This window comes from Trichomonas vaginalis, chromosome II, assembly GCF_026262505.1.
Source record: "Trichomonas vaginalis G3 chromosome II, whole genome shotgun sequence".
In the NCBI taxonomy this organism is placed as follows: Eukaryota; Parabasalia; order Trichomonadida; family Trichomonadidae; genus Trichomonas; species Trichomonas vaginalis.
In genome coordinates, this window is record NC_067204.1 from 18,702,438 (window position 1) to 18,724,034 (window position 21,597).

Sequence of the window (21,597 nt, forward strand, 5' to 3'; positions counted from 1 at the left end):
GGCGCTTAAAGACTGTTCGTCATTTTCTATCTCGACTTGAAGTATAAAGTCAACTTTCTAAATGCACGTGTTATATACATATTTGTTATGCCAATATATTTTTCTTCATTTATGTTCACAATCCAGTCTGTTGGAAACTTAAACGTTACTCTGTTCCCCTTTATTTTGACGTCAGGGTTTTCACTACTGAACGCAACAGATAAAGGTATTTGTCTATACATTTAGTTCCGATAAAAATAACCATTTACTCTTTCTTTGCTTCAGCTTCTTTAGCTTTTGCTTCAGCTTCTTCTCTAGCTTTTTCGCCAGTAGTCTTGGGTTCTTTTGTCTTCCAGCAGCTAATGCAGCAAGTTGTTTTTCACTAAGTTTTCTCTTTGGTCTCTCTGGCTTTTGTTCTTGTTTTTGTTCCTTCAGTTCGGATAAAATTTGCTCGCGAATTTCTTTCTTCAATGCTTCAACATCTATGACCCCTTGGGTCTTGTCCGTAGGGCTTGTCTGAGTCATTTGACTGCAGATAAAAAACAAAATTAAAACTTTAACCGATGTAAAATGAGCTTGTCAAAATCAGAGCGAGAGTCTATTATATTAAATGACGCAAGAGGAATACAACATCCTTTCTATTACGTAAGTCAGAGTAAAGATGGTAAAATATACGTAAGAAAAAGAAAGGTTCCATTAGCAAATGCAGAGAGCGACAGCATTAAGGTGCATGGTACTGAGGGCGAAGCCCATATAAAACCTTCTGTTCAAACTGAGCCACCAATAGAACCAGAAGAAAAGAAGCCAGATGTACTTTCAATAACGAACCAAGAGCTTATTGCAAAGTTCGTGAATTTCATTGAAAAACAAACCGAGTCAAAGAATCCTGACCCGCCAGTGAAAGAAGTTGAGACAAAAGAGAATGTACAGTTCATTGAAAATGTCAAGAAACAACTTCCACCACGAATGCCAAGAAGAAGAGTGAGAATAATGAAGTAAATAGATATTTTTATCCGAATCAAAGACATGCAGAACGAACAGCTAAACGAATTTACTCCAGCAGAGCATATTCATCAGATTCGCTCATATTTCGATATCATAGACAATGCAGTTTAAATTGGTGACACTAATAGAAAATATTCTGACGCAAAGATTCCATCACAACCTGGAACTGCTAAAGATAACACATGGGTAACATTCAATCTCTCACCTCCTGGTGAAAATATGTTGGACCTTTACAATACATTCATTACGTATAAAATGGAAGGTCAATTTATTGTAGATAAAGAAATTGGTTCAGGTTCCAATAAAACAAACCCACCAGGATTTTGGATTGGTTTCGATGACGCTTTCTATGCAGTTGCTGGATATCAAATCCTTGCAAATGGTCGTATCGTATATTCTCAAGACAACGCAAGAGAAGAAGCATATATAACTTCAAACTCACAAACTACCGAACAAATAAAGAAAGTAGATGTTTTCTCAAAGACTCGACATGAAGATGTATGGAGTCATTCGGGAACATGCAGAACAGGACAAATTGTTAGTGGTCCAATTACAGCAGGAAAATCATTTGATTTTAAGCTTCGTTTAAGAATTCCTGTTAGAAGATTCCTTCCATTAGAAGCTATTCGATTTATTCCAGCTTTTGCAGGAAACATTCAGCTTAAAGTAAAGTTCAGTAGCGACGCCTTACAATGCACATCTATATCTGTAAATGATATCATTGCTTTCAATCCAACTATTAAAGTTGCATTTGCTTCAGATTCAAATCCACCGACAAATAAATTTGTTCCATGGAATGAACCATTCACTATGATAACGAAGGCAGTAGAAGCTAGTGGAACAGTTACTATTACAACTGTAACCCAGCAACTATTTCGAACAAAGATGGATTTTAATGAATGTTTCATTCATCCAAAGTCATTCTCTTTAGACCCTAACATTTATACAGAACTTGTAGAACATTATACAAACGAGGCTTTATGTTTTCCTGTTAAAGTTATGGATTGGATTCCTATGGACGGTTCATTCTCAAAGAATACAGATAGTTCAAGTGCAACATTTACAGCAGCTTATACGCCTATTAATGTTAAAAGTATTTGGGCACTATTTAGAAAGAAAGACAACTATTATGTTAATTTTGAGAACCCTAAGTTTAAATATCTTCAGCTTTCCATGGGAGCTTATGGAAATATGCCTGCAGAACCCGAAAAATCATATGGACCTGTATTTTATGAAATGGTTGCGAACGCCTGCAATACAAACAATGATATGATAGGATTTAATGAAGATGTTATGAGGTCATTGGTGGATGATGGTAGTGTGGAACATAAATGGGATAGCTATGACAACACACATTTCTTATGTGGTTTTCCAACAGAAGTGGACTTTTGCTTCCAGCAAGGTCAAACATCTACTGCTCCAATAACATACAAATTGTCTGTTAAAGGACCTATTGAACTAGCAACTGAAAATGTACCAAAGCCACTTATTGGATTTATGAGGGATTGTTGCTTTGCCATTCAGGTAAGACAGTCAGGCATCCCCATAATAAGATTAGATGACTATAACTTAGCCACGGACGACAGTGAGGAATAAAGGATGAACGTTTATTTTTAAAGCTTATAAATGAGTTCTTCATCAAGCTCTCGTGAACCTTCACCATCTATGAAACAAACTTTACCAAACGATTATGGAGCACCTATTGAATATTTCTTACGAGCTGCACAATGGCAAAGAGCAGTCTCACCAATGTTAGGTGTTCCACCAGCTCCTGTCAAAAATAGCATTTGGTCAAGTCCTTATATAAAATATGGTCTCCCACTAGGTTTGCTAGCTACAGCAGTAGCAGTTATGATGTTGAAAAGAAATAAAGCAAATGTTGTAAATAATACTGAAGTAGCTGAAGTTAAACAAACTCCAACGCCTTCACAAACAAAACATTCACAAGCAAAACCTTCAATGACTCCTGAACTTATGGAAGTACAAACTCCTGTTCAAAAGTCAACTCCTAAACCGACTCCAACATTTAAACCAGAACCTACTCCTCAAATAAATCGTAAAACTCCTGCGTTTCCTTACTGAAAAAATAACGTTATTTTTTATTTTATTTGAATATTTTATTTAGAGTAAAATGACGACTAAAGTCACTGAAGCAATGAAACAAAAGTTTTTGGTAGAATACATTAAATCAGGAACTATTCCAGAAGGTTTTTACGTTCATACTATGAAGGATGGTAGAGTTCAGTTTAGAAAGATAAAGCAACCATTAGATAAAGAAGGAATTTTGAGAAAGATTAAACTTCATGAGGACAACATTGCTGAACTTAAGAAGAAGTTAGAAGAGTTGGAGAAAGGAAGAGAGTTATAAAGCAATGAATTCAACAGGGTAGAAATGAGGTTAGAAATCGGGTTAGATCTAACCTTCTACCCTAAATTTATTTTTGTGCTATGTTTTCATACGTGTGAAGGTAGTGATATCATTTATTTTTAAGTTTATTTTTTATTTTATTTTTATTTTATTTTTATATAAATGACGAAAACTATTGAGATAACAAACTACAACGGTCATGAGTTCAAGAATTTGTTCTTCGTTCCTCGTGAAAATACATTCTATCAGATACGAGGGAGAAAGGGTAAAGTTAGTTTGAGCGTTTATGAAGGAATGAAGAATGGAAAGTTTATACAAGCATACGATACAAACGGTAAACGTGTTTCATTAGCTTTGTCAAAACTTACTAACATTTATTTTGACAGTGACTTTGACTCTGACGATTGGAGCGACAGCAGCGATACTGAAGAATATGAACTATTGTGTGAAGCACAGCAATGGGAAGAGTTGCAATACTTTTGTAAGTGAGAACGTTTATTTTTTACAGTAGTGAAGTCGTTTGTGAAAACGTTAGTGAGGTGAAGTGGTTGGCGGCTTTATAAATATTTAATGTTAAGTTGGTGTTTGTGTTTGTGTTGTAAAATATACGTTAATGGTTTTGTAAAGTGTCAAATTCACATATAATGGGTAAGGAGGCTCGCAGTGCCTCCGTACACATGATATGTATACTAACTTATCTATGTAAAAGTTCTTTGTCCTTTAATAGCTCATCTATTCTGTTTTCTATTTCATCTTCAAGAACAGCGCATGTGTCTTCTTTGCATTCTAAGAACTTTTGTTGGACTTCATCTTTCCAATCGGCGTCATCTCTGTCAACAAGTCTGTCATTGACAAATTTTAAGACTGCTCTTTGTAATGTTTTATGGTTCTTGTCATATTCCCAGAAACAGAACTTTAGAACAAATTCACCTTTCTTGTTTACACTATGTAAGATTTTATGGTCGACAGATGTTTTGCTGTCAAAAAGTTTGTCTCGAATATAGATAGCGAAATCGCTAGACATTTTCTAAAAGATAAAAATTTTAATTTTTCTAAAAATATGTTAGAAAAAAGTTTGCTGACATTGACAAAAAATTTGAGAATGTTTTAAACAAGAACAAGAGGAAGTTAGAAAATGCTCAGATAAAGCCTATACATGAAAAGTTCTTATTTGCTCAGAATGGTATAACAGGTCTAATTGCACCACCTGGGTCTGGTAAGACTTTCACTTATCTTAAAATGGCTGCACAACAACAAGAACTAGATGAGAAGAACCCATTCTATGAGTTAGTAGTCATTTGTAGTACTTCTGGTCAATTTGACCAAACCGTCAATTCGTTCAAAGATATTATAAAGAAGTCTAAGTTAGTATGTATAAAAGACTCTGAGTTGTTGGATTGGATAAAGAAGTACCAAAGAAGAGTTTTGAAGTATAATGCTATAAATGAGTATATAAATTCTAAGTTTAAAGAACCTAATGAGGAAATGCAGAGAATATTAGACAAACACCACTTCAGAAACAAACAGAAAGAGATAGAATACATTTCGAAGAAATTGCAATCTTACGATTGGAAGACTTACCCTCATAGATGTCTTCTTATCTTAGATGATTTCGCCTCTCATCCTTTGTTAAAGAACAAAGAACAAGATATGTGTCGAATTCTTAAGAAGCTCAGACACTTTAACATCTCAGTTGTCATTTGTGTACAGACAGCAAAGAGTTTAAGTAAGGATGTTAAAAGAATACTTACTGACATAATACTTTTCCCCGGATTGTCCGAAGACGATTTCATGGAACTTATGAAAGAGTCCATGGCAGGTAAGTTTGACAGACATGAACTATGGGAGAAGTATAAAGTCATACAAGACCCTCATACTTCTTTCAGAATTCATATCTACGCAAACAAAGTTCAAATTGTATGAATGGTCAAGCTTAAAAAATAAAGAGTGCATCTACCCTACTTGTTTGAAGTTGTCAAAATACTCTGTTATTTTTTCCTTTAACAATGGCAAATCTTCTTTGAATGTAAGTATTGTACAACCTTTAATATCATAGTGTGTTTGAGGTAACGTATCTTGAACTATTTGTTTCACATCTTCATTTGGGGTCATTGAAATCGGTAAGTTTTCGCGATAGAACCAATTTCTGTCAGATTTGTAAATCTTAGCAAGGTCGTAAAAGCTTTTGTTGTTTCTTCTGACTAAATGCAACATAACCATGTCACTGTCTTCCATATCTTCAGTATAAATCATATACTTATAGTTCTTTTCCTTTCCTTTTGGTACCGAACGTGGTATTCTTTTCTGAATGCTTTTGTCTTTTGCTTCAAGCTTGTTTTCCATCTCTCCACGTTCTGCTTTATATAGTTCATCTAACATTATGAAAATATAACAAGCATAACGAGGTGAAGCCCACATTGCTACAGCATTTACTAAAAGTCTATGAATATAATAACCTTTCAAACCAGGAGCCAAATTCTTGCGATTTTCGTACGGAATCTCTTCCCCCGGTTTTCCGAGGGAAGCAATCATATGAGGAAATTCTTCTAAAAGTTCTTTTGTCTGTTGGTTTTCAAACCAATGATATGCTTGCTTTGTAGAACGAAGAGCATTCATTATACTTTGCATTTGGTACATATCGTCTTTGACCGAACGAATGAGACGTAACTGTTTGTTATACTGTATGTACTCGTATTCTTCATTTATAGCTTCATGGACTATAACTGTTGTTGTGTTCACTGATGTTGACATTACTGTCTTTACATACAAAATAAAAAAATAAATAAAAATAAAACTAACTTTATTTTTCTAACTAATGAAATTCATTATTTTTGTGCTGAATTCAATAAAAATATATTTTAGGGTAGATGGTTAGATCTAACCAGATATCTAACCTCATTTCTACCCCAGTTATTTTATAAACGTTTTACATGGTAAACGTTATTTTTGGAATTTTGTGAAAACTCAACGGTTTGACACATGCCCTAAAAATTATTTTACTCAGAATTTTGTGCTGAATTCAATAAAAATATATTTTAGGGTAGATGGTTAGATCTAACCCGATATCTAACCTCATTTCTACCCCAGTTATTTTATAACCGTTTTACATGGTAAACGTTATGAATTCGTGAGATTCTAAACAGTTTTGTAGCTTCTATTTCTTCGCTGAGGATATCAAAAATTTTAACAATGCCGAAAGTTTCTTTATACTTCTTCTTGACGTCAGATAAAAGGAAATCGTCAGCAGTTGGATAGTTTTTGTTCAGAAATGCTAACATGTCCATTTTATTTTCTACCGGCTTCTCTGCTTCTTTCTTTAAGTCAGCATAGTCGTTTCGCATACGTTCTATCTCTTTGACGGAGTAGTTATATTTCCTCATTGCTGCTTTACATTTAGAACATTGCGGATTCATTTTTGCGTTATACATTGAAATAAAACCAGCTAGAACAACTAAGGCGTCAATGGTTTTCTTTAACTCAAAGGCTGCTGGTTTTATCTGTTCATTCCATACTTTACCTCTTCTATCTTTATCTCTTATCTGCCATACACATTTTGCAACTAATGAAACAAAGTTGTCGTATGCCTTAAACTCCCCCGATTTATATATGTCAGAGATGTTCTTATATACCATGTCGCAATCTTTGTCCATAACTTTATGGTTGCAATGATATCCTAGAAACTCATAATTTACCTTTCGTATGAACTTCTTTATTTCTACTGAGTCAGTTGGTTTCACTTCTATTTCATCGAATTCAGGAATAGTGAGCTTTTGTTGTTGGATTTCAGGCAATTTGGGTAAATGGTCAATAATGTCCTGCATGTCATAAAGATATTCTTCATTTTCTTCATCCTGTGCGGTACAGTCTAAATTACTTGTTAAAAGTTCTTGCTTAATTTTTTGTATTTCTGTTTCGAAAGTAAATGAAGAAGGAATGAAGTTTTTCATTTCTACTAACATAGATGTTGGATTCATGACTAACGAGTTTGGTGCTGTTGTTTGAATTGTTGTTGTGCCGATTGTTGAAATCATATCTTTTATACAAAATAAAAAAATAAATAAAAATAAAACTAACTTTATTTTTTCTATCTTAAGGAAATTCATGAAAATTCATGAGGGTAGAAATCGGGTTAGAAATCGGGTTAGATCTAACCATCTACCCTAAACATTATTTTTTGGTGTAAATTTCATTGACTGACTGACTGACGGCACAAAGTGGCTTAACGAAAACATTAATATATAAAATTCATGAAAATTCATGAAAATTCATGAGGGTAGAAATCGGGTTAGATATCGGGTTCGATCTAACCATCTACCCTAAAAATTATTTTTGCTGAATTCAGCAACAAAATGAACGAGGTCAGGATGTATGTAAATACCTTTGAATTCATTTATAACGCCCTTAGTAAGCTCATAAAATGCTTGTTTTGAGGTTGAGCCACTTTTGGCTTGACCGTATTCTTTCATCCAAAACTCAAGAATTTCCTGCATGAATTTTGTATAAAAAGCAACAGTCCGAATTCCGGCGGTTGCTATATTCTTCACAAAATGCCTTATAATACTCTTCCCAGGACTTATTTTCCAACAACTTTCTAAAGTCTTTCCTAAACTGCTGACACATATTTGTTGCATTAATGTAACCATCCTTGTCTCTACGTAAGACTTCAATACCGTTATAAGTGCTTTTTGTGAATGTTTCGCCATTAGATTTGTTCGTGAACGTTTTTGCTTCGACTGACATTACTGTTCTTACATACAAAATAAAAAAATAAATAAAAATAAAACTAACTTTATTTTTTCTGTCTTAAGGAAATTCATGAGGTAGAAATGAGGGTAGATATCGGGTTAGATCTAACCATCTACCCTAAACATTATTTTTTGGTCCGGGAACAACTTTCTCTCAATTGGAGCTGTAGCATACTCTTTGCGTAAGCGGTTCAGACCTTCTTCGAAGTCTTGGTCTCTCTTCGATTGAGATTGGAATTGGAATTGCTGGGGTGGAGCTTGCTGGAACAACCAAGGGTTGGGAAGTAAGGCATAGGCTGAGGAGGGTAGTTCGGGAAGCCTTGTGGTGGGTAGTAACCTTGAGGTGGAAATTGGTAGTAATTCGGAGGTACTTGCTGGAACTGAGGTTGCTGAGGAGACTGTTGTGGTTCTGCAGCTTTCGGTTCTTCTGGCTTTGGAAGGCATTCAGGAAGAGGAACGTCAGTCATCTGTTTGTGTCCTGTCGGAAGGAAACATTTTTCCTGTCGGATGGAAGAACTTTTTCTGTCGGAAGGGAAAACTTTTTCTGAAGTTCGACCAAAAGTTCTCAATTTTCGAAAATTGAATGGTTTACGGACGGACAACTGGAAGAGTTCTTCCTGTTGTCGGAAAAATTTTTCCCTTTGTCGGAAAATATTTTCCTGTCGGATGGAAGAACTTGGAATGCAAGAAAGACTTGACGAGGCAATTTACCTCATTGAACTTAACGAGCTTGTTAAAGACTTCCTCAGGCAGAATGTAAAAAGCAAGCTTGTTAACGGTTGGATAACGGGAAGGGCTGCCTTGACTCTCGAGATTTCGACTGGAATTCCAATTGAGGTACCAGAAGGCACTCCTTTCGACGACATAAAGCAAGCAAAGAAAGAAGCTCTTCTCAAGTTCTTTGCAAAGCGCCCATGGATACAACTTCCAAACAGAGAGAGTCCAATTCCACGAATTATACAAATTCTCAGAGCACTGTTCCACTTCTCGGGTCAGCCGTTCTACATAACCTCAGAAGGCGACATTCAGCCAGTTCAGTAAACATCTCATTTTAACTCACTTTTTTTATGTTTTTTGTGAAAGTGTCAAAAATAAATTGTTTTCATGAGTTTTCTACGATGTTAGAAAAAATGTTATTTTCTAATATCTTCACATTCAATACTTTTTCAGCACTTTTCCGTAGTTATATATGAAAGACAATTCGAGATAAAAGTCATAGTACAATGGAATAATATGTTGCACACCATTTGTTGTGAACCAAACTTGAAAGTCAGAGAAACTGTTACTAGGTGGTTCGTAGAATTTAGAAGCAAAGTCATAAGGTCCTTACCAATACATAGAAAACTATTGTTGCTTGAACTGAAACTTGCATGACACATAACATTTTGAGGGTCAAACACGTTTCTATAAACCATCAAATCTGCTGGTGGAAGTATAAATTGAAATGGACCATCTGGTGGTAATGGTTCGTTCTGGTTTAGTAACGAAGAAATTGTGCCCAAGAACGTTTGTCTACTTCCCAAAATAAAAACTCTGTATCTCTTGGAGGGTTAATTTCAATCTTTTGAAATGAAACGGTGGAGTTCATCTTGTCATATTCTAGTTTCAGATAGTATGTTCCATTTAGTAAAGAGTTGTATTTTTCTTGAAATTCCCAATAATATTTGTTCATTTGAGTTTGAAAGTCATCTAGAGTTTTCTCAAGACTTTCGTCTGAACGAACTGTAAAGATTCTCATTTCGTCAAATTTGTCTATTAGACCATCAGGACCTTCATACTGCCCATGAAAATATACTGCGAACATAAATGCATTAGTTCTATTTGAAAACAAAACTCTTCTAAATCCTATTGCCTTTGCATCTGAAGGACTTTGAAGCCAACGAATTGGATAGTCAAACCTGTATGCTCGGGATGAAATTTTCATCTGAAATAGTCCTACCAGCATTTGTAAAGATATAGTCTAACGGTTTTGTATCTGCTACTTTTGTTCTTTGTTTTTCAACCTGAAGCATTTAATATATGTAAAATATATTGTTTTAAAATGGTATGCCATATAGCTTCTTGAATTTGTTAAGAAGTATTTGAACGTATTTTCCATCTGTATCTCTAGTGTTTACATAAGCATAGCCCGCCTTAGTAAAATATACTTGTAATTTCCTATAGTTTACGCCGGTATAAAAGTAGAAAGAGTCTTGTTCTTCGCATAGTAGTAAAACTCAAACGTATGCTTGCCATAGTCTGTAATTTCAATTGTTTCATCTTCTAGTTCGTCGACAAATTCGAATACAATATCTCCAAATTTGCCTTTGTTCTTATTGTTTTCAGAACGAGTGACCCAACGTAAGTTTTCAAGTCTATTGTCGTTTCTTATATGGTTTATATGGTCTACAAAAGGTAAATTGTTAGGATTCAGTATAAATGAGTTGCAATGACAACATGTTTAAGATAGTGTTTTCCACCCATCTTCATAATAGCATATCCGTCATTTCGCTCCCATTCGCTTAAAACTCTTTTTGTCTTTTTGTTTCTGACTTCAAATGACTCACAACAGTGAATTTCATATTTCTCATCTAACAAAAAAGTTTCCTTCAACTTGAGGTTCACTAACATCGAAAGGCATGTCCATAAGACGTTCTTCTTCTAACCTCTCTAGTCTGTTTGGATAATTGGCACGTGCTGTTTCCAAATCCATTTCGTAGCGAAGACCAGACAATTTGTCATAGACTTTTATGGGTCTTCCCTTCCTATATTTAAAATTCTTCGAAACTCTCCAACCATATCTTTGTAACTCTGCTTTTATTCTAGCAGACTTTCTATCCATTCTATATGGGGGCATTTTTATAAAAATAAAAAAATATATTTTTTTCTTTACTTTACATAACCGCTTGCTGCCATAAGTCTTTGACGCCAACCCATACCAGCTAATGAAGGTTGACTTGGTTTAGTTTGGAAACTAAACTTTGGTTTTGGTTTATCTTCAGTTTTTGGTTTTTCTTCTTCTATCGGTTTTTCGTCACTTTTCGGTTCCTCTGACTTTACTTCACTTGCAGGAACAGTTGTGTCGTCAACATCTTCATAAATATCATATGCCATTTGTTTTTGTTTTCCTTTCAACTTTTTGTGTTTGTTGTAAAGTTTAGAATATTTCGACTCTAAGTCAATGAGATGTTCTATAATGAACTGTTGTCAGTGAAGTAAACTTTTCCATCTGTTGTCTCGAAAGCTCCTTCAGACTTCAATATTTTATTTGTGAGAGTCTGTTTCTTTTTTGAGATACTAGCCGTTCCATTTCTATGAAAGTGACTTTATAGTTAGGGTTTGTATTTCCAGACCTGGCACTTTCTATTATTGAATTTTCTCTTCATCTGTAAGTTCTTTGACAGTTTTGACAATGGTTCTGAACTTTTTGTTTGTGGTGTCAAATCTACCGTTTCAACTTCTTCGGTCATTTCATCTCAGTAAAAAATTTTAATTTGGTTTGTTTTCAACTGGTTGTTGTTGTGGAGGTGGGATGGTTCCTTTAATAATATCATTCAGTTTCACATGCTGAGCCTGACTATATGGTATCGGTTTAAATGCTGGAAGCCGACAAATCCATCTTGAACTCATTTGTCTCAATGCTGCATTGTTCATTTCATCCTAGTTAAAAATCTTACATTTCCCAAGTTTGAGGCGGTTGCGGTTGGTTATTGCTTACCCATTGTTGTGCATGGTTATATCCTCTGTTAAAGAATCTTTCACCTTGGTCCATATAGTGTCCTGCTTGGTTATAGTAGTCATTTGCTTTGTTATAATAGTTTCCTGCTTGTCTTCCTACATTGTCCATCCATCCTTGAACTTTTCCTCTTGTTTCAGGATTTGGAATAAGATTTGTTGCATCTCGTGCTACATCCCAACCTTTCTGTACAGTTTGTATAATAGGCTGAGCTTTCTCTTTAAGTATACCTAATGTACTCAAAATCTTCCTTCCAATTCCAAATGCACCTCTGGCTATTGTTCCCACTGCGGGTAAAAATCTAGATGCGACTCCTGCTAATGCGCCAAATAAACCCATTTCTTACAGGGTAAAAAATGACGAATCCGAACAAGGACCCCTATGTTTCTAAAGCGACAAAGAAAGCACTCATGATAAAAATCTTTAGTTCAACACCAAATGCTTGGTTTATGGATATCTTGGAAAACATTCCGAGGTATAGAGAAGATGGACCACCATACTGGTTAATATTTGTTGGTCAAAACACAAGATACTGTGAAGCCATACCATTACAGTCCAAAGCTATTTTAGATATCTTAGCAGCTTTGACAATATTCGTTGACAAATACCATCCAACAAAACTGACATCTGACTGTGAAAGTTCTTTCAAATCAGATGATGTAAAAAACTATCTGCGTTCAAAAAATGTAAACCAATATTTCATTGTCGACCAAAACCATTCTGCTCTTGGTGTCATTGACGGTTGTATAAAAATATTAAGAGACTTAAACCAACCACAAGGTGGTGAAGCAAATGAAATGTCATATGACGACAAGTATAGACACTTCTCCCAGGCAAAGATGAGACAAGTTTTAAATATTTACAATAACCGTAAACAAAAAGGTTTGGGAAACCACTCCCCGAAGAAATGAAAAACAACCCTGACTTAGAGAAAGACTATATATTTAATAATTTAGTCAAAAGAGGCAAAAAGAAAGAATGCCGGGCTTCAAACTTCAGAAAGGTGACAAAGTAAAAATAGAAATACCTAAACGCGACCCATATGAAAATACTATTGACTATGACAACAATGGGAACTCGACAGGTACTCACATTCGTGTTCGTAAAAATAGAAGAAAGTATACAAGAGAATATTATGAAGTTTTAGGCAAACATGGCAAAATGTACACACTGCAAGCAGAAGATAAAACTACTATTTTAGACCTCGTTTCAAACTTGTCAAAGTTCAAGGTGGTATACTTTCAAAGACAGTTCCTAACAAATATAAGACAACTCCTGACGAATATGCTAAAGAAGTTGAAAATGACGACTAAGCAATTCTATACCATGCGTAAACTGTCATGTAAGGTGGCATGTATTCTTTACTTTGTCCCGTTGTTTGCGTATATCCTGAAACGAAATGTGTATGGTTTCCTTCTCCCTGAGTGTCATCCCAGTAACAATTTATAGCAAACTTAACGTCGTCTTTAACATCATATCCTTTACCTTTTGTCATTCCTGACCAATCCCAATATCTATGCTTATGCCAACCTGCTTGAGATGTACTTAAATCTATGTAATGACTGTGTGCAGGTAGATTTTCACCTGAAATCGTTTTACTTCCACCTGTTTCCTTTGAAGAGTTTGCACAATACAAAAACCTGTCGACTATTTGTTCCCATGCACCAACACCAAACATTACTTGAGGACCTCTTGCATCCATAGATGTATAAATAGAACCTACTGGGTTCATTAAATCAAACATATGAGATATTATAGGATTGTCTCTTTTGAACTTAAAATATAGTGCAACTATTTCAGGTTTCTTCTGGTTTGTGTCAGAATATTTTTTATAATATAATCTTATGTTTTCAGGGTAGGTAAAATCTTGACTATAATATTTATTTCTGTCATCTGTATAATAATATACTATTCTCGTTTTTTCTATTGCATTATATCTTTTATATCTATAATAATCTAAATATAATGTTAGCTTTTGTTCATCTACATGTGGTGTTCTGTCGTCATCTCCATAGTCATAATAATGTGGTGCTGGAGCTGGGTCAGGCAATGTCATATCTGCCATTTCATAAACTCTTAAATATTTCTTTTGTTCGTCTCCATATAAGTTTAAGTAGCAGTTGTTGTCTAATGGAACTTTAACTTGTGTACCATCATTCTTTTTATAGCTTACATACATTTCATTGTTATTTTTCGGAATGAGTTTATACCGTGTACCATTTTCTAAGGACTGTACCAACTGCCATCTAAAATATTTATTTTCTTCATTGACAGAAAAGTCACCAACAATAGTTTCAATATTTTTTGTTCCTATCAAACTTTGGTATATTTCATTGACATATGTTTTATCTGCTTTCTTTTCAAGGCTAACGTTTAAGTCTGTTATTTCAGAAGATGTATGTGTATGTCCAACGTCACTTTTCCTGTTTAAGGTTTCTTGTAAGTTTGTAATATTTGCAATGGTATGTGTATGTCCAATGTCACTTTTCCTGTTTAAGGTTTCTTGTAAGTTTGTAATATTTGCAATGGTATGTGTATGTCCAACGGCACTTTTCCTGTTTAAGGTTTCTTGTAAGTTTGTAATATCAGATATAGAATGTGTATGAGTCTTATCTGCTTTTGTCTCTAATGTTTCCTTAAGACTTGGTATTTGGTTAATATAATGTATATGAGTCTTTTTAGAATATTCGTTTTCGGCTCTTGTCACTTCACTTGACATTTTATTGTCAACATATGTTTTGTCTGCTAGTTCAGGATGAGTACGTTCTTTTGTTGCATAAGCATTGTTAGCTCTTTCTTCTTCTTTTGCTATTGCATCGTCTACATATTCTTTGTCAGCTTTGTTGTCAACATCTGCTTTCAAAAGAAGTTCATTTATAGGTTTCTCGTTTAAAGTTCCTTTTGTTGGATTTATACAGACAGTATTGTTCTTATTGTCTTGAAATAGAAACTCATCTGTTATAGGGTTTAATGTCAGTTTTAAGTCACCCCCTTTCAATGACTCAGATATCTTAGAATAGTTTGAAAAGTTTGTTGTGTTCTTATTTAGAGCTTGCATAATGAGTTGTCGGTTGTGTTGTATTTCTCTCATAGACGCTGTTTCATTTGACATTTTTATTATAGATAAAATATGCTTCCAATAGAAAAAGAAAATTCTAGAGTTGCTACAACTAAACCATTAGATGAACTTTTTACTAATGTCGGTCAAAAGTTTGAGACAGATACCGTAAAGCATGAAGGCTATCGTTTTTGACTACCCATTAAGATGGTTAAGAGACCCATCTGTCACAAAAGCTATTGGCTTTCGAAGAATAAAGTTTGTGTCTGTAGAAGATAAAAGTTTTCCATTTATTGTAAGGTTTCATATAGATTATACATCTGAAGGGCAACGAAAATGTGGGAAGAAATTGAGCTAATACAAGTTGACCTCTCATCTTCTCTACAGGCTGCATTAAAAAATATAGAAGATAAAATAAATTCATGTTATGCAAATATGCTGATGAATATGCGAATACGATAGCACACTTTATGTGAGAATTGTATATGACAAACAAAATTCACAAGTGTCATTTCAAATCTACGAAGACAATCCAAATAAAGACGAACAAATATATACAGAATTCACTGCAATGTCATGGTATTATTTGCAAAGAATGTTAAATCAGAAAGTTGAACCTCCTTTAGCAAATATCTACAGTCGATATGCAAGAGATGAACCATATTTATTTAAAGATGTTTTCGACCCAGATGCTATTATTGTTCATGCTTCATTTTCTGGCGCCCAAAACTCTTTCTTATGCTTGGCAAATGACTTTTACGAAAAACCTACAAAGTTATACGAACCACCAAGTGGAAGTATTTCAGACTTTCAAGTATGGTTTACTACAGATGGAAGAAAAAGAATAATTCCATTATACCATGCGTTTTACTTAGAACTTAGTTTCATATACACCTACTATCGAACGATAAAAATATTAAACTTTTTTAATATACCGGTTGTGGTTGCCAACTTGACTGTGGTGCAGGTTCAGGCTGTTGTATTACAGGAGCTTGTTCTTCTGGTTCAGGGTCTTTAGATATAATACCAACAAACTGACCTACTCTTTTACCAATATTTTTGACACCGTTCCATACTCCTCTTCCGACAGATTTTATTCCATTCCATATACCTCTTCCAACATTTCGAAAGAAGTTTCCTATCTTACTGAAGAAACCCATTTTACTATATGTAAAAATCTAATGTCCGCCTAGTCTCTTACGTTTCCTGTTGAGTTCCATAGCATTCTTTAACTGGAGCTCATACATTCTGTTTCTCCTCTGGTAGAAAACATATTCTGGGTCAACTCCTGTGTTCGCGTCATCTGCATAAAGTTGTTTATATCCCACTTCAGGGTTTGTATAAAACTCTTTCCATCTCATATTTGCATACCATGGTGGCAAACCTAACGCAGCGTCATTTGACATGGCAGTTTGCATTTGTACATCTGTTGGCACTTGACCATAGTTTGCCAATGCAGTTTGTATTCTGACTTCATTTGGAATATTTTCAGGGTTATGTGCTCCAAGCTGTGCAACATTTGGTTGACCTTGCGCATCTACTCCTTGCATTTTAATATTAGATAAAAATATCTCTTACGAGTACATATGCTGAACATTTGCAGGCATTGGTTCATCTTCATATTCTCTGTACTTTTCTGCCACGTCAAATAAATAAATGACACAATGGAAAAAACCTAAAACTGTTGCATGCTAAGTTCGGTCAAAATGTAAACCTCTCAATTTTATCGTCGGGGAAAGTAACTCAATTCCTTCAAAATTATTCTTTAAATATTGAATTTAAAGTTATTTAATTTGGATTATAAATAAATAGGCTAATACAATATTTAAAAATGAGAAAAAATAACTTTTCAAAGAACTTTTCATAATCTCAAAGAAAATTTTTTATTCAATAATTATATAAATTAATTAACATTCATAATGGAATTGGATTTTTTTATAAAAAATTGGTCCTACTTAACTTTTTGAGAGAATTTGGCTTTTCATTTTTTATTATGAGTAGACCAACCATTCCTTCTTGGTGGTTAATTCAAACACGCGAAAAACTTGAATCTCGCGAACTCAATTATTTAATTGCGTGTAAGCGAGTTCCATACGAGGATGAAATGAAGTGTGAATTTAGATCAATTTCGAAAAACACACTTAAAGCAGCATACACAAATGCAAATTTAACGCCCCCAAACGTTAAACCTGGTCCGGCACCAGATGATATAGGGTGTCCAAAGGTGCGTTTAGCACAGCGCTCTATATGAGACTATTAAAGGAGATATATGCTGATTATAAATATATAATAAAAAATATGAATATATGTATATGATGAGTATGTTGTATTTTGGCGCCATGCCGGGATATAAAATGAATTTTGAGACAAGAGGCGGTTTCGCGGGAAATTTTGGCGGGATTTTTTTCATTTTTTTAATGAATCATAAAGAAAACATCCTCGCTCTTGCAAAAAAATGCAAAGACTGTAAAAAAATCTACGAGACATTGGTAAAATGCATCGGTATGGATGCTCCTAGCTATTCCACTGTAACGTATCATGTTAGGATGTATCACTTCATGAACAAAAAGGCGCCCATCATAAAAATTGACAAAAAATCGCCGGATCAAAGAAAAATCAAAGCAATTCTTCAAGCGCTAGATGAAGACCCAAGAGCATCACTCAGAAGGATAGAGGAGATGACAAAGATACCACGTACAACAGTCAGTTATTATCTGCACAATTATTTGAACTACAAACTAGCGTATACACGTTGGGTTCCGCACAACCTTAATTCAGTTCAAAAAAAATCTAGAGAGTCCAATCTTCGAAAGAGCTCCTCTCTATATTGGGTGCGTATCAATCCAAGAAGTTTCGCTTTTTAGTAACAGGGGACGAGTCTTGGTTTCAATATGCAACAGAAGCCAAAATCATGTGGATCCCGAAGGATGAAAATCCGCAAACATTCCCGAAAAAAAAATTGACACACCAATGATTATGTTGTCGGTTTTTTGGGGCGTGAATGGCATCATCGCAATTGATATTCTTCAAAAACCTAATACGATGAATGCTCAGTATCTAATTGACAATGTTCTTACTCAAATTATCAATTCTGATGAGTTTGAGAAATCCAAACAACAAAAACAAAAGTTTGCAATTCATTTTGATAATTCAAGAGTTCACAAAAGTCATAAGGTAATGAATTACTTGTTGGAAAACAATGTCAAAGTTGTTCCAAACCCAATTTATTCACCTGATATTGCACCCTCTGACTTTTATTTATTCGGCACGCTAAAAAAGAGAGCTGAAGGACGCGAATTCGCGAGTCCAGATGATCTTGAAAATTTTGTAAGAGAGCAATTTGAGCAATTTTCTCATGATGATTTAAAGCGTGTCTTTCAAGCCTGGATCGATCGCTGCGAACGCGTGATTGAATCCAATGGTGATTATATTTAAATAAACTTTATATATATGGAGTATATAAGAATTTCCGAAAAAGTGACACCCAAAAAGTGACACTTTCAATAGGGAGTAACACTTAAAAAGTGACAATTTAAAATTCACAATAAATAAAAATAATAAATTTTTTAGTCTATTAAATTATTCTTTTCTTTGAAATCCTCTAAAAATTCTTCGAAATGTTCTAAAATATAACCTGGAGAATTATAACAAAATTCATTAATTTCTAACATATACGTATCTAACAATTCATTTGAAAAAAAAAAAAAAAAAAAAAAAAAAAAAAAAAAAAAAAGGTAGTGGGGCTTCCAGGCACTTCGTGCCTTCTAGCCCTGAAGATGTTTAGTATAAATGAAGTCTTAGAGGACAAACATGACTATGAGTTTTGATATGACAAGATAGAATATGAGAGAGGTCCTATAAACCGGAGAAAGTGTTATATAAACATCTGTCATATTACTCAGAATATTATACAGAATTCAATAAAAATATATTTTAGGTGAAGAGGTGAGATTTCACCTGTTTTTTCACCTCATTTTTCACCTCTTGAATTTTCATGAATTTCATCGTAAAGACTTTGTCAAGATTTCATCGTAAAGACTTTGTCAAGACTTCTTCGTAAATGTTTTGTCAAGACTTCTTCTTCGTAAATGTTTTGTCAAGACTTCTTCGTAAATGTTTTGTCAAGACTTCTTCTTCGTAAATTTTTGTCAAGACTTCTTCGTAAAATCAGACAAAAATATATTTTAGGTGAAGAGGTGAGATTTCACCTGTTTTTTCACCTAATTTTTCACCCTCTGAATTTTCATGAAATTTACACCAAAAATATATTTTAGGTGAAGAGGTGAGATTTCACCTGTTTTTTCACCTAATTTTTCACCCTCTTGAATTTTCATGAAATTTACACCAAAAAATATACTACTAGGGTCATTTACGAAGAAATCTCAACAAAGTCTTTACGAAGAAATCTCAACAAAACATAGACAAGAAAGTTCATGAGAAATTAGATGAAGAAGTCTTAACAAAGTCTTTACGAAGAAATTCATGAAAATTCAAGAGGTGAGAAATGAGGTGAAAAAAGAGGTGAAATCTCACCTCTTCACCTAAAATATATTTTTGGGTCATTTTACGAAGAAATCTCAACAAAGTCTTTACGAAGAAATCTCAACAAAGTCTTTACGAAGAAATCTCAACAAAGTCTTTACGAAGAAGTCTTAACAAAGTCTTTACGAAGAAATTCATGAAAATTCAAGAGGTGAGAAATGAGGTGAAAAAAGAGGTGAAATCTCACCTCATATGTCCTTACTGAAAAAGTATGTGTTCCATCTGAAGTTCTTATATACGGGTCTTCCAGGAGCTTTTCACAAATTATATATGTTTTCATGCTTTGTCACTTTTCTGTCACTTTTCGGGTAAAAACATTTTTATTATTATATATAAATGAATTTTACAAAACCACCGTTACCGTTCTTTGGAAATAAGAGTAGATGTAAAGATATTATATTGAGAGAACTTAAGAAACTACCGAATGGTCTAACATTTGTAGATTTGTTCGGTGGAAGTTTCTATATATCCCATTTGTGCCATACAATATTCCCAGACTCAAAGATTATATGCAATGACTTCGACAACTATATGGACCGTCTCAAACATATTCCAGACACAAACAAAATATTGAAAGAGTTAAAAGAAAAGATACCTATAGGTAAGATGGAACGTATACCATTAGATAAGAAAAATATTGTGAGAGAGGTTTTGAAAAAGGCAGAATATATTGACTGGGATAGTATATCTGCTAGACTATTATATAGTGGTTCTATAAGAGTTCATGACATTGAAACACTTATGTCAAAAGTTTTATATCTTAACTATACAAATGTTTTCAAAGAGAACATAGAAAAATATATTGAGGGTATAGAGTTTGTGAGATGTCATTGGACAGATTTGTATGAAAAATATAAAGACAAGGAAAATGTTTTCTTTATAGTGGACCCGCCGTTCTATAACACATGGGATTTTCAATACCAAGTAGACTGGACTTTGAGAGACTCTTTAGAAACTTTAGACGTTTTACATAACCATCCATGCTTTTACTTTACATCCGATAAAAGTGGTTTGGAAAGTGTCATGAGATGGTTAGAGGACATACATGACTATGAGTTTAGATACGATAAGATAGAATATGAGAGAGGTCCTATAAACTGGAGAAAGTGTCACAATAAAGAAATTTTATTGGTAAGTAAATGTGGTTTGAAATAGGACTACTTGTTTTAGGTTTTTTCCATTGTGTCATTTACTTATTTGACGTGGCAGAAAGATATAGAGAATATGAAGATGAACCAATACCAGCAAATGTTCAGCATATGTACTCGTAAGAGATATTTTTATCTAATATTAAATGGACGCACAGAACTTAGCGAATGCACAGCAACCTGGACAACCAAACCCAGAGAATATTCCAAATGAAGTTAGAATACAAACTGCAATGGCAAACTATGGTCAAGTGCCAACAGATGTACAAATGCAAACTGCCATGTCAAATGACGCTGCGTTAGGCTTACCACCATGGTATGCAAATATGAGATGGAAAGAGTTTTATACAAACCCTGAAGTGGGATATAAACAACTCTATGCAGATGACGCGAACACAGGAGTTGACCCAGAATATGTTTTCTACCAGAGGAGAAACAGAATGTATGAGCTCCAGTTAAAGAATGCTATGGAACTCAACAGGAAACGTAAGAGACTAGGTGGACATTAGATTTTTACATATAGTAAAATGGGTTTCTTTGGAAGAATAGGAAACTTCTTTCGAAATGTTGGAAGAGGTATATGGAATGGAATAAAAACCGTAGGAAGAGGAATTTGGAACGGAGTCAAAAATATTGGTAAAAGAGTAGGTCAGTTCGTTGGTATTATACCTAAAGACCCTGAACCAGAAGAACAAGCTCCTGTTATACAACAGCCTGAACCTGCACCACAGTCTAGTTGGCAACCAAATCCAACACCTCAACCGTATTAAAAATTATATTTTTACCGTTCGATAGTAGTTGTATATGAAACTAAGTTCTAAGTAAAACGCATGGTATAATGGAATTATTCTCTTTCTTCCATCTGTAGTAAACCATACTTGAAAGTCTGAAATACTTCCACTTGGTGGTTCATATAGCTTTGTAGGTTTTTCGTAAAAGTCATTTGCCAAGCATAAAAAAGAGTTTTGTGCGCCAGAAAATGAAGCATGAACTATAATAGCATCTGAGTCGAAAACATTTTCATATGTTCCATTAGG

General features: G+C 34.3%; 15 protein-coding genes and 6 pseudogenes across 21 annotated transcripts, besides 5 other annotated features; 10 read left to right on the top strand and 11 right to left on the bottom strand.

The window, feature by feature from the left end:
- Positions 1-4,047: part of a mobile genetic element that runs on past the window's edge.
- Positions 248-504, bottom strand: TVAGG3_0568020 (uncharacterized protein; the record flags this gene model as incomplete). The annotated part of the gene is made up of 1 exon (XM_051238680.1): positions 248-504. A coding segment is annotated over one exon (257 nt), but the record flags the coding sequence as incomplete, so codon positions are not given.
- Positions 550-978, top strand: TVAGG3_0568030 (uncharacterized protein; the record flags this gene model as incomplete). The annotated part of the gene is made up of 1 exon (XM_051238681.1): positions 550-978. The coding sequence occupies one exon, from the start codon at positions 550-552 to the stop codon at positions 976-978; it is 429 nt and encodes a 142-aa protein (XP_051096505.1).
- Positions 1,240-2,580, top strand: TVAGG3_0568040 (uncharacterized protein; the record flags this gene model as incomplete). The annotated part of the gene is made up of 1 exon (XM_051238682.1): positions 1,240-2,580. One exon carries the CDS (start codon positions 1,240-1,242, stop codon positions 2,578-2,580), a length of 1,341 nt encoding a protein of 446 aa, XP_051096506.1.
- On the top strand, positions 2,611-3,066 carry TVAGG3_0568050 (uncharacterized protein; the record flags this gene model as incomplete). The annotated part of the gene is made up of 1 exon (XM_051238683.1): positions 2,611-3,066. The coding sequence occupies one exon, from the start codon at positions 2,611-2,613 to the stop codon at positions 3,064-3,066; it is 456 nt and encodes a 151-aa protein (XP_051096507.1).
- TVAGG3_0568060 (uncharacterized protein) lies at positions 3,116-3,352 on the top strand (the record flags this gene model as incomplete). Its single annotated transcript, XM_051238684.1, has 1 exon — positions 3,116-3,352. One exon carries the CDS (start codon positions 3,116-3,118, stop codon positions 3,350-3,352), a length of 237 nt encoding a protein of 78 aa, XP_051096508.1.
- A 62-nt stretch (positions 4,048-4,109) lies between the features above and the next one.
- Positions 4,110-13,565: a mobile genetic element.
- On the top strand, positions 4,592-5,275 carry TVAGG3_0568080 (protein of unknown function, DUF4106 family; the record flags this gene model as incomplete). Its single annotated transcript, XM_051238685.1, has 1 exon — positions 4,592-5,275. One exon carries the CDS (start codon positions 4,592-4,594, stop codon positions 5,273-5,275), a length of 684 nt encoding a protein of 227 aa, XP_051096509.1.
- On the bottom strand, positions 5,306-6,103 carry TVAGG3_0568090 (KilA, N-terminal/APSES-type HTH, DNA-binding family; the record flags this gene model as incomplete). The annotated part of the gene is made up of 1 exon (XM_051238686.1): positions 5,306-6,103. The coding sequence occupies one exon, from the start codon at positions 6,101-6,103 to the stop codon at positions 5,306-5,308; it is 798 nt and encodes a 265-aa protein (XP_051096510.1).
- Positions 6,445-7,383, bottom strand: TVAGG3_0568100 (organellar and viral DNA polymerase type B; the record flags this gene model as incomplete). Its single annotated transcript, XM_051238687.1, has 1 exon — positions 6,445-7,383. The coding sequence occupies one exon, from the start codon at positions 7,381-7,383 to the stop codon at positions 6,445-6,447; it is 939 nt and encodes a 312-aa protein (XP_051096511.1).
- Positions 8,203-8,564, bottom strand: TVAGG3_0568110 (annotated as a pseudogene). The gene has a single exon. A coding segment is annotated over exon 1 (362 nt).
- TVAGG3_0568120 (uncharacterized protein) lies at positions 8,764-9,138 on the top strand (the record flags this gene model as incomplete). Its single annotated transcript, XM_051238688.1, has 1 exon — positions 8,764-9,138. One exon carries the CDS (start codon positions 8,764-8,766, stop codon positions 9,136-9,138), a length of 375 nt encoding a protein of 124 aa, XP_051096512.1.
- On the bottom strand, positions 9,253-9,901 carry TVAGG3_0568130 (annotated as a pseudogene). Its single transcript has one exon. A coding segment is annotated over exon 1 (649 nt).
- Positions 10,664-10,918, bottom strand: TVAGG3_0568140 (uncharacterized protein; the record flags this gene model as incomplete). Its single annotated transcript, XM_051238689.1, has 1 exon — positions 10,664-10,918. The coding sequence occupies one exon, from the start codon at positions 10,916-10,918 to the stop codon at positions 10,664-10,666; it is 255 nt and encodes an 84-aa protein (XP_051096513.1).
- On the bottom strand, positions 10,966-11,546 carry TVAGG3_0568150 (annotated as a pseudogene). Its single transcript has one exon. A coding segment is annotated over exon 1 (581 nt).
- TVAGG3_0568160 (uncharacterized protein) lies at positions 11,566-11,730 on the bottom strand (the record flags this gene model as incomplete). Its single annotated transcript, XM_051238690.1, has 1 exon — positions 11,566-11,730. One exon carries the CDS (start codon positions 11,728-11,730, stop codon positions 11,566-11,568), a length of 165 nt encoding a protein of 54 aa, XP_051096514.1.
- On the top strand, positions 12,169-12,992 carry TVAGG3_0568170 (annotated as a pseudogene). The gene has a single exon. A coding segment is annotated over exon 1 (824 nt).
- A 731-nt stretch (positions 13,566-14,296) lies between the features above and the next one.
- On the bottom strand, positions 14,297-14,924 carry TVAGG3_0568180 (phage tail repeat-like family; the record flags this gene model as incomplete). The annotated part of the gene is made up of 1 exon (XM_051238691.1): positions 14,297-14,924. A coding segment is annotated over one exon (628 nt), but the record flags the coding sequence as incomplete, so codon positions are not given.
- An 18-nt stretch (positions 14,925-14,942) lies between these two features.
- On the top strand, positions 14,943-15,689 carry TVAGG3_0568190 (annotated as a pseudogene). Its single transcript has one exon. A coding segment is annotated over exon 1 (747 nt).
- Positions 15,690-15,796: 107 nt separating this feature from the next.
- TVAGG3_0568200 (serine threonine-protein phosphatase family) lies at positions 15,797-16,030 on the bottom strand (the record flags this gene model as incomplete). Its single annotated transcript, XM_051238692.1, has 1 exon — positions 15,797-16,030. One exon carries the CDS (start codon positions 16,028-16,030, stop codon positions 15,797-15,799), a length of 234 nt encoding a protein of 77 aa, XP_051096516.1.
- An 18-nt stretch (positions 16,031-16,048) lies between these two features.
- TVAGG3_0568210 (uncharacterized protein) lies at positions 16,049-16,420 on the bottom strand (the record flags this gene model as incomplete). Its single annotated transcript, XM_051238693.1, has 1 exon — positions 16,049-16,420. One exon carries the CDS (start codon positions 16,418-16,420, stop codon positions 16,049-16,051), a length of 372 nt encoding a protein of 123 aa, XP_051096517.1.
- Positions 16,421-17,080: 660 nt separating this feature from the next.
- Positions 17,081-18,323: a mobile genetic element.
- Positions 17,177-18,305, top strand: TVAGG3_0568230 (annotated as a pseudogene). Its single transcript has one exon. A coding segment is annotated over exon 1 (1,129 nt).
- Positions 18,324-18,567: a mobile genetic element.
- Positions 18,568-18,573: 6 nt separating this feature from the next.
- Positions 18,574-21,597: part of a mobile genetic element that runs on past the window's edge.
- Positions 21,088-21,330, top strand: TVAGG3_0568260 (serine threonine-protein phosphatase family; the record flags this gene model as incomplete). The annotated part of the gene is made up of 1 exon (XM_051238694.1): positions 21,088-21,330. The coding sequence occupies one exon, from the start codon at positions 21,088-21,090 to the stop codon at positions 21,328-21,330; it is 243 nt and encodes an 80-aa protein (XP_051096518.1).